We start from the raw sequence: 11,321 nt of genomic DNA, 5'->3' as shown, positions 1-11,321 counted from the left end.
AAAAAAATGTTGACTGTATTCTTTTATATTTTTGAATCACTATAAGAATAACTTATCAGAATCTTTGTATTAAATTTTATGTTTTTTGACTCAGCCAAATATTTTTTATCGATATTTATATATAAAAAAAGAATATTTCAAATACCTATAGCCTTAAAAGAAGCTAAATATTTTGAAAATTAAATTATGCAAAGAAAATGCCAATCCAAATAACCAGTGAAATTTTCAAGTATCTATAAGTAATACGTTTTGAATAATAACAAATATTTAAAATCGTTATCGTTACGCAATTTTGTAAATATTTAAAATTCAAACGCATTTAAAATGTTTCCTATAATGATGCTTCCAGTTTTCTCTATAGCTATACTTTGCTATATAATAAACAATTTTATGATTTTTAAATTACAAAATGACTTGCAAATTTTTGCAATTTTGACATATTTCGTAAAAATTTGAAATATAAACGCTTATCAAAAAAAAATTATCGCAAATGCTTTTTGATTTTTTTTTTTTTAACTACAAGAAGAACAACTCATAAGGAACCTTGTATTACATTTTAAAGTTTTTTTTGGACACCCAAAATTTTTTTTATCGACAACTCATTATATTAGATATTCATGGGTGGAATCATTTTCATTATACATCAAAATGAAGATACAGGATTTAACTGAAGACCGTATAATAATAGCACATCTTTCAACGTATTACACATTGACATCAAAACTGTTATCGAAAGATAAAGAAATCAAATGGGAAACGGATAACAAGCAAAACTAACTTTAAGCATAAATTAATCAATAATTTGGAATTGTAACACTTTCATCATCATCATTTTTATTGAGATAAAATGTCAATACTGAATATTTCGTACATTTTCAACTGTAAGAATGAATAAATTTAAAATATAAATAAATAAATATATGACTAAAGGTTTTTCGACACGATTGAACTGTAACTGCTATAAGTTACAGAAATTACATAATATATATTATATAACCATATACACATAATTATAGGATAACATCTAATCGGAAAATATTAATAAAGTGGTTCCGGAAATATAACATTAACAAATTTTTAGTAGAATAATACAAAATTATTTATTTTGTTATGTAGTTATTACAAATTAAATATCATACAGTGAAATTTTTATTTGTTGAAAAACCCTAAATATTAACAATCACACATATTTAACGTTTTTAGCTACAGTAAATCTATAAATAAATTTATCAGTTGAAATATAATTTCAATAAAAATGATTATAATGCAAGTGTGTTTTTATTGCATTTCTCTCTGTATCGAATTTAAAATGTAACTTTATGACAAACTTACCTGTGGTAAATTAATAATCGTCTTGATTATTTTAACATATTACGTAATTACTATGATTTGTTGTATACAATATAATCATTATGTGTATTCATTACTACAGAGAGAATATCGCACCGTATTTGAGAAAATATATTCTTGTGAATCAACAAATTTATTTAAATTTATTGTCTATTGTAGTTAAAAGACATTCAATATAACGTTAAACGTTACATTGAAGTATATTTTTTGACTCACAAGAATACATTCTCTCAAGTACAATACGATATTCTCCCTGCAGTAGATAATGAATATTGTATAAGAAATCTCATAAATAAGTAAATTAAAATTATAAATATTGTGATCATAATAATTTCATAATATTATTCGGATAACATTTATTATACTTGGTGCATAAGATGATAGATCGTTTATCTTCAGAATCGTTTTTCGTATTCAATGAAATTTCATTAAATACAAATTTAAATTATCTATAATATGAAAATGTAATAAAGTATACTTCTATTACTTCTTACAAACAATTGGAATGGAAGAAAGATGAATTATAGTTAAAATATATTAAATGTAAAAGTATGTTAATGTTATTCATTGAAATGTTATAATAGTTTATAATTATTAAAAAAGAAAATCGTGCCAGTGACAAGAAGGTGCTCGTTCTGGATATGAAAATTAATACTTGAATTTAAATAGCAGAATTGGTACAAAATATTTTTCTCATTAATTCTTAAGTTGTAGAATATAATTTTATGATAGAAATTCAAAATTAGTTTAAATAATTATGAACTTTTAAGCTTAAAAAAGTTTATCAATACTTTTTAACAAATAGTGTAAAATATATTAGGGTATAAATTCAAATATTTAGACATTATAATTATGAAAATATCATAAATTAATATTTAGTTAAATTAAATTGTCTTTTCCCATGGTCCAACAAGATTCAACTCGACTATTGCGCAGCCGAGTACTTTTTTTCCAGCATTTTTTATCTTCATCAATAACTTATATTTTCCATAGAAATATACCTTGGGAGCGTTATGATCTTCTAATTCCTTCAAATCAACTCCTGACGTAATATATGTACCCTGTAAATATGATACAATTAAAGATAGCAATATGAAATATTTGATTATTTGGTTTTTGATATGATTAAATTAAATTGTATCGCAATAAGCTTGTTGATATTATGATTAAAGTAAATTTTAGATTTGAGCAATCTGAGCGGAGTTATTAATAATGAATTGATATTACAATAATATTTATTTATTTTTAATATAACTATCATAACATTTTGGAATAGCAATAATGATTTTGTTTTATACTTCAGGAATAGTTTCTGATAGAAATATAGATCTTATTGATAGTTGATACTTTGGGGGAAACAAAATACCCAGTATTTTTTTAAATAATCAAGAAAAATAAATAAAATAAGGAAAACAGATATTTTTATGGTACCTATAAGAGTTTTTGACATAATTGATTTTGTTATTTTTTTTTTATACTTATTCAAAAACGAATAATAATAAAAACTTGAAAATTTAACCAAGTGTTTATATTATTACTTTTTATGTATAATATGGTTTTATATTTTGAGTTATTTATACACATTTAAATTTTTTTAGTTTTTTTTTCAAGAAAAATTATATGTGAAATATGTGTTTTTATGTTCGGTCAAAATGGTAGAAAAATATATACAAGATGCGACATAAATTGTTTTTGTAGCTACATACGATTATTTAAAATACATTAGTAAACATTTTTAATTTATTTTTTTAAGTTTTTGAAGTTAAAATTATTTTAATACAATTCTTCGAAATCAGAAACATTTTAAAGTTATTTTGAAATTAAAAATCTATAAAATTTGAAATGTATAGTATTTATTTAAAAAATAAATAAAGAAAAATAGATAGTGCTTAAGTCATAATAGTATTTCATATTGAAGCTAAAAAATCAAAAAAAGAATTTTAAAATTTTAAGTTTAAATTCTGACAAAATTATATGTTTAAACTAAAAATAAAAGTGTTCATTATTTTGTCATAGTTCAAAATTATAAACATTATAATAATATTAAAACAAAATGCTTACGTATGTAGGTAATTATAACTTATATAATATAGGTATAGATATGTATTCATTTTACAATGTTTTGTCAAAAATTAATTCAACTTACTACATTATTTACAATCAAATAAATTATTTTCCTAATAGAAATACAAAAGTGCCTATTATACTTTGAGCTAATTTCTGCCCATTGCACCGTCTCTGTTCCAAATCGTTTTTCATATACAGTGATGAAGTTACCTATATCATTCAATTAAAATTTGATACGTCAATCACAATAAAATAACTAGTCACCCATAGTACAGTAGAAACCAACTTGTCCATCTGCTTAAGAAATATTTTTTTGAAGACTACAAATTTAAACATAAAGGTAATAAAAAATTGGTATCAACAATATGTACTCATGTGTGAGTGTACTATTGAAGTTTCATATTAAACTTAATAAATACTAAATCAAAATAATATAATTACTTATACAAGAACTTCGAAAACACTACAATTTTATCAAATACTACGACTTATTGATACGTCTAACAGAGATAATAGAGTATTTCGTTAAAGGTAATTTCAAATATAACACGGAAAACGTCTTCTTCGCAAGCTTTTATCGATTCTCAATGTAAATATATATAAAACTATTAAAATCAATAAATAATTAATGACAAAAAAATAAAAATAAAAATAAAATAAAAAATAATAAGGTAGGTACTCGTATAATATCAGTAATATCACCGAGAGGGTATACATAAAAAATTATTTAACAGCAATGCGTCCGTTCACAATGCTATATTATCTTAACAACTGCAAATAACAATGTTTCACGGCGAAGACGAATGAAAATAATTGACCACTTTTTAAACAAAGTCATTTTATATTGATATAAATAACCCCGTACTAACGTTAGTAGATCACCAGAATGTTAAAATGATGTTATTTTAAAATAGACCGATAAAATTGTATGTTATTTAAGAATAAATAATCAAGAAAAAGCATTGTTAGACACCTTTTAATCATATAGTATTTAAACTATTTTCATTAATAACTATTCAGTGATATTTATTCCATCAAAATTGTTAAAATCCTAGTATATAAAACTCATTGATTCCTTTAATACATTACCGCTGGCAATGGACAGCTAGTAATAGGAGTATAGGACCGTTAAATGCCTTAATTAACGAATACCACACGTTTCCTAGGACATTTTTCATATTAGTACATGCATTCTTAGTTATGTAAACAATTGAATTTGGCTTCCAACCGCCAGTTAAACTCCAAGAAGCAACGTTTACATCAAGCTAAAAAAAAAAAAATAGTATAAATGTGAAAGACCATAACCATTCGTTTTCCAGTACAACCTCAAACAGAGTTTTATAATTAACATTTATATAATTTATGTAAAACATTAATGTGGAAAACAAAAATTGTTTCAAAACGGGAATATTTATTACTACTCGACAAGTCTATGACCGACTGATGATATTGGTCATTTCAGCAAGTAATAAAAAAAGCCTACTTTATAATTTACTTATACTTTAATATAGGTATGTGTTAAGTGTCAGTAATGTTCTAAGAATCTTAAATCATTCAATTTATGTATACTTACTGTAAGAGTATCGTCTAAAGGTATCATAGATGTTATGTTTCCTTTCAACTCAGTTATACTCGATGTCTTTTTACTAAAATAAAGATTGCATTTAATCGAATGGTTTTTCGTTGGTTCACAAGGATATACTCTATCAAATATTACACGATACTCTCCCTGTAATAATAGTAGTCAATATACATTTTTAATAAGAGATCTTAAAAACAAATTATCTATACTTATCAATAGAAAAATAAAAAAACACGAGATATATTATACAATTAATCAAGCTGAATATTAATTTACCAATGGCAAATTGGGCATAAAATTGGTTCTTGATTGGGAAAATGATAAAAATGCAATAAAAATAAACAGGTTTATAAACAGGTTTATTGTTTTAATTCGTTGATAATACATTATTTTAACAACTACAATGTATTTTATAAATTTTCAACAGCAAAAATGACGAATATTTATTATTTTTAAAATTATACATTGATACTCTAATGATTGACATGCTTGAACTGTAACCTTTAAAAGTTTATGTACATATTTAATATTTATACAATATTATATTTTACCCGGGAAATATTGTATTTTTTTTTTTATATTTCATTTGAATGATACAAAAGGGACTAAATTATTTACATTCATATCACTAGACACAAATAAAATCTTATTGTATATATTATTTGTTATCTATATTATAATTTCTGAGCAAATAATGTTTTTAGTTGAATATAGAAAATATCATAAAACTTAATTATAATAATTATATATTATGTAATATAATTATATTTTAAGTATATTAGTTATGAGAATAAAGTATTTTATTTAAATAATATACAGGTAAAATAATCGAAATTAATAATTATTTTTACAGATGAAACATCAAACATACCATTCAGGTATCTATTAAAATTACACTATACGAGACATTATATGAATGTAACTTGTAAGGTCTAAGTTTGGTTAACTATAAACATTTTACCTAAATAAATAGTAAAAACATATTTCAAATAGAGAAAAATAAACTAAAATTATAAAAACAACTTAACTTCTGAGTAATATGTAAAAAAAAAAAAAGTGACATGAATATATTGAAATAGATAAGTCTGATGAAAAATGATAAATAATAAAGATTCCAAGAAAGAAAAAAATGTATTATCAGCATGTGTTTAATTAAAACAAGTAAGTATATACTTAATTGTCTCTATTATTAATAAAAAAATTTACAATTCCATTCCTCTATAAAATTGAGTGAAAATTTAAAGTACTTACGGTTAATCGTTTTTAAATTGCAAAAAAATAAAAAATAATATTGTTGATGAGGAATCGATATTTTAGGAGTGACTGTGATATTTTGCTGTAATATATTCTTCAGACGCTTGTAAAAAATGTTGGTAGGATAATATTTATTTATTTATTTATTTTTTGTTAGTTATAATTATAAAATTTTACGTTGAATTCAATTTTTCAATTTAAAGTTTAAATAAAAATATTTACTTTTTATCAATACTATTATCACGGCTCATTATATAAGAAATTTAGATACACCTTCTGAATATTTTATAAAATAATTTCATAACTTATGTTCAATTTATTTGGTATGTTCATAAACATTAAATATACTAATACATTTTGTAATTTTATTGAAAACTAATATTTTACCAAACTATGAACTGCTAGCAAATTCTGCACGAAACTGTCTTTGAAAAACAAAATAATTAGATTTACCTCATAAATCCAAATTAATTAATTAATGGCAATACCAAAGCGTGATCCAACATTTATAATGGTGCACCCTCTTAATGGATAAAGAGATTTAAAAACCTATGCAAAGTTACAGAAATCAAATGAGAAACGAGTAAAACTTACTATCAGTTAAAATTAACCAATCATTTGAATATAAAGCCATAAAACAGTTCTAATAATATTCTGGAACAATAATATTTCAATTAATCGAGTATCAAAATATAGGTACTCATCATTCATAAACACAGGCACTTTTTCGAGTTGCCTGGTATTTATCTGTCCTACACTCTTATTTTAATCAGTTTATTCTTCGATTAAATATTGTTATTTACTCTATAATTGTAATCTTACAAATATAAATCTCTAAGATCAATAGTTTATAACTTTCTAAGTGTGAAAGTTAAAATTTAGATTTTTGCAACCAATAACAATTTCACTGTAGGATAATTTATTTTGTAATTACTGCATACTACACCTAGTACACCTTAAAACAAAATAAATAATTTTGTACTCATCTACTAAAATTTGATAATGTTACATTTCCGGAACCACTTTATTAATTTTATCTGATTGTATTGCATTATATAATTATGTGTATATGGTGTGTTATTTACTTCCTGTAAAATTTAGAGGTTACAGTTCAACCATGTCAAAACACCCTTAATAATATATTATTAATTTACTTATATTTAACATTTATTCATTCTTTCTGTTGGAAATTTATAAAATAATCTATCAGTGTTGAAACAAACAGTCAATAAAAATGATAATAATGAAAGCGTTTGTTTTTATCGCATTTCTTTCTTCGTCCAATTCAAAAAGCAACTTTATGCCCAATTTACCTTTGGTAAATTAATAATATTCTTGATTTATTAATTGTATTACGTAATTACTATCATCACAATTTAAAATTAAAATTTACTTGTTTTTGAGATTTGTTAAAAAATATGTATATTTATTACTCTTTCTGTAGGGAGAATATCGAATCGTATTTGAAAAAATGTATTCTTGTGAGTCAATGAATATCTTTCAATATTATTTTTATTTTAGTAAAACAACATTAACTAAAACTGAGTTGAAAGGAAATTATACATTCCTAATACCTTTTGATGATTCCTTTACAGTAAGTAAATATTGAATAACTACAATTAATGACATAATATTTGGTTAGTACCTACTAAGTTCAAGTTTAAGGGAAAAATATGTATCTCCGATATAATTTATTAAAGAATTATTAAGTGAATATTACTATCTTAATTTTTAAATTGTAACACATTTTTTTTTTCGTTGAATACATAATTTGCATTAGTTTCATTATTATTGAGTTATAGTTAGTTAAGTAGTTTTATGACACGATGAAAAAAAAAATTGTCTTTCAATGTAGGAGATTTTCTAGCCAACTGTAATCTAATTTATGAATGAAGTAAAAAAACATTAAATTTCTACTTGAATACTAATTCATAATACCTATAATAATGAAATATATTTTTTTTTATAGTTTGATTTAAACGTTGCGTCTTGGGGTTCAACTGGTGGTTGGAAACCAAACTCAATGGTTTACATAGCAAAGAATGGATGTAGTACTTTTAAAAAGGTCATGGGGAACGTATGGTATACAGTAGTAAAAGCATTTAACATTACCAGTTACGACTGTCCAATACAAGCGGTAATGTATACATTAATTAATTTTATACATTAACTTTTGAATAAATATAAAATGAATTCATATTGATACAATTAGTATTATCATTAGACAGTGTTTTACAATAATTATTTTCCTTGATTGACTATCAAAAAAGAAAATAACCGAAGAAATAGAACATTATAGTATTTTTAACTCTGTTGAATTATTGTGTCAAATGTTATTATCGAGTAAATCACTATCATTCAATGAGTAACTCATACTTGGTTTTATTTTAGTAACCAATTATGATTCGACGGTAATTACATACAATTCAAAAATTTAGTATATATTTATGTTTTTATTGTTTAAATTTTTTAACGGAAAAACTTGATTTTAATGTATAAAACGTTTGCATGTATTTTAAATTTTTATATAATTTTTTTCTCCAAACTTAACATCTAGAATTTAACATAATTTAAATTCAATGATTATTAAAATTTTACTTTAGATGAGTGTGTGGTATCACAAATCATGTATTAGTAGTAACTTATCTTTGAATGTTTTAGGGAACACACATGACAAATGGAATTGACTTGAAGGAATTAGATAATTTCAACATGCCCAAGGTGTATTTTTATGGGAAATATAAAGTTACGTTTAAGATAAGAAATGAAGAAAAAAATGTTTTTGGTTGCATCGTTTTGGAGATAACACTTATTCGACCTTGGGAAAAACCATTTTAATTTAATCAAAAATAAATTATCATAATATAATATTTTTTTAGTATCTTTATTTTTATAATTATTATTCGGTATCATACATTAATTATTATTCACTTTATCTAGTTATATAATATTACAATTTAAATAGAGTTTTAAACATAAATTATTTTAATATGTTCAACATTATTCGCTTCAAAATTGTTATGTTATATTAAATCTGTGTTACATACTCATTTGCTTTTGATGATACTCTAAGAGTACCTAAGTATAATTTGAAAATTAATAATGTCATAATATTAACAATCTTACCTAGGTATTTAGTTAGTACATAGTTTAAGTTTAAGAGCAAAATGTATTTCTCCTAAATGAATAAATTATTATAGAATTCTTAAGTAAAAATTATCGCTTAAAATTTCAAGTATTTACAGTGATTATTTTTTGAATTACAACCATATAAAAAATCTATTTAGTCGAAAACTGGTTTTACGTAAAAATTCCCGTTTTTCCGTCACTTTTTTTTGACTTTTCTCGATTTTTTTGAAAACTGTTGGAAAATTCTTACTTTTGATCTTTATAATGCACCTATAATGTAAAATTATGCTGTACATAGACAAAAAAAAAAAAAACACATCATTGTAAAATCAATACATTTATCACTTCGTTCAGAATCTATAAGACTATAACCGATGTACTAGCTTGTGTTGCTGGAATAAAAATATGTAAAATATGTGGTCTCTATTGTTGTGAGAATTGATAAAATATTTTTGAAATTTAATATTTATAATTTATAACTAGTAATATTAAATTATATTTACTTAAATTCCTATTGCTTCCAACGCAATCACACGAGAGTTGATGCGACAGGCGTATACTAAAAAGACCTTTTTCAGATTGTACTACAAAAAACTATCCACCTACCTTGCAGATAGTTTTTATCTACATAAAAAGGATAATTGTTGATGAGGAATCGATATTTTAGGCTATAATGTATTATAAATATTAAATATGCTTGTAAATTATTTGAAGAATAATGCTTAATAATATTAACACGGCGCATCATATAGACAATTTAGATACACCTACTACCTATGACCATTTTTTTTTTCAAAATATGTGAATGTTTTAAAAAAATTATTGTAAAACTAATTTTCAATTTATTTGGTACGTGTATGTTTATTTAGATTAAATACACTAATATGTATACTTAGTAATTTTGGTAAAAAGTAATATTTTAAGAATCAATGAATTACTAATTGGTCCTGAACGATGTTGTTTTTGAAAAATAAAATAATTGGAGTTACTTGATACTTCTTCTTTAATTACGTAACAAATTGTTTACAGTCATTTAGGTAGTTTTGCCAAAATATAATAAAATACAGATCTAATCATAATGACTACTTGTATTTTTGTATGCTGCAACAGTAAAATTAATTTACAAAAATTTTGAATATAATGATAGGTGTCAATGTATACGGAAAACAGCTAGCCTAAGATATATTTTTTAGAAGCTGGTAACAAAGATGATTTATGTTTTAATGATCTGAATACCTTAAAATTAAACCACGTACAGAAAATATCAATTTAAATAACTAGTGCATGTTTCAAGTTTCTACGAATAGTATTTTTTTATTAAACCAAAATCTAAAATTATTAGATTGTAAATTGTTATTCAATTTTCAACTCTTAGCTACCTATAAAAACTTTTTTTTATACATTTTCAACTACAAAATAATTTGCAAATATTCATGACTTTGACTAATTATGTTACAATTTATAAAGTTGTTAGGTATTCATTTTTACTTAATAATTTTATAATAATTTATTTATTTTGAAGAAATACTGCGCTTTTGCCTTTAAACTCGAACTAGCTACGATCCAAATATTTCAGTTAATGTACAATTATAATATTTCACAAATTTCATTAAAAATATATACTTACTGTAAAGAGTATCGTCTTAAGGTATTATAAATCATAAATGTAATTTCCTTTCAGCTAAATTATATTTAATATATTTTTATTAAAATACAGATTAAATTAAAATAAATTTGTTGACTCACTAGGATAAATTTTTTCATATACCATACGATATTATCCTTTCAGTTTGAATGATAAATATACATATTTAAATAAATATCAAATACAAATAAAGTATAACTATAAATCGTGATCATAGTAATTGTTTAAAGATTTTTGATTTTTTTTTTTTAACTACAATAAGAATATCTCATAAGCAATCTTGTATTAAATATT

General features: G+C 22.9%; 1 protein-coding gene and 1 pseudogene across 1 annotated transcript; one reads left to right on the top strand and one right to left on the bottom strand.

The window, feature by feature from the left end:
• Positions 1-2,234: 2,234 nt before the first annotated feature.
• LOC126552785 (uncharacterized) lies at positions 2,235-5,338 on the bottom strand (annotated as a pseudogene).
• A 2,139-nt stretch (positions 5,339-7,477) lies between these two features.
• LOC114122513 (uncharacterized) lies at positions 7,478-9,605 on the top strand. The gene is made up of 4 exons (XM_027985195.2): positions 7,478-7,571; positions 7,698-7,847; positions 8,223-8,390; positions 8,915-9,605. The coding sequence occupies exons 1-4, from the start codon at positions 7,488-7,490 to the stop codon at positions 9,089-9,091; spliced, it is 579 nt and encodes a 192-aa protein (XP_027840996.2). The 5' UTR covers positions 7,478-7,487; the 3' UTR covers positions 9,092-9,605.
• The last annotated feature ends 1,716 nt before the right edge of the window (positions 9,606-11,321 follow it).

The sequence above is a fragment of the Aphis gossypii genome, chromosome X (assembly GCF_020184175.1).
Source record: "Aphis gossypii isolate Hap1 chromosome X, ASM2018417v2, whole genome shotgun sequence".
In the NCBI taxonomy this organism is placed as follows: Eukaryota; Metazoa; Arthropoda; class Insecta; order Hemiptera; family Aphididae; genus Aphis; species Aphis gossypii.
The sequence above is the reverse complement of the archived record's forward strand: the minus strand, read 5'-3'. Positions and strand labels throughout refer to the sequence as shown.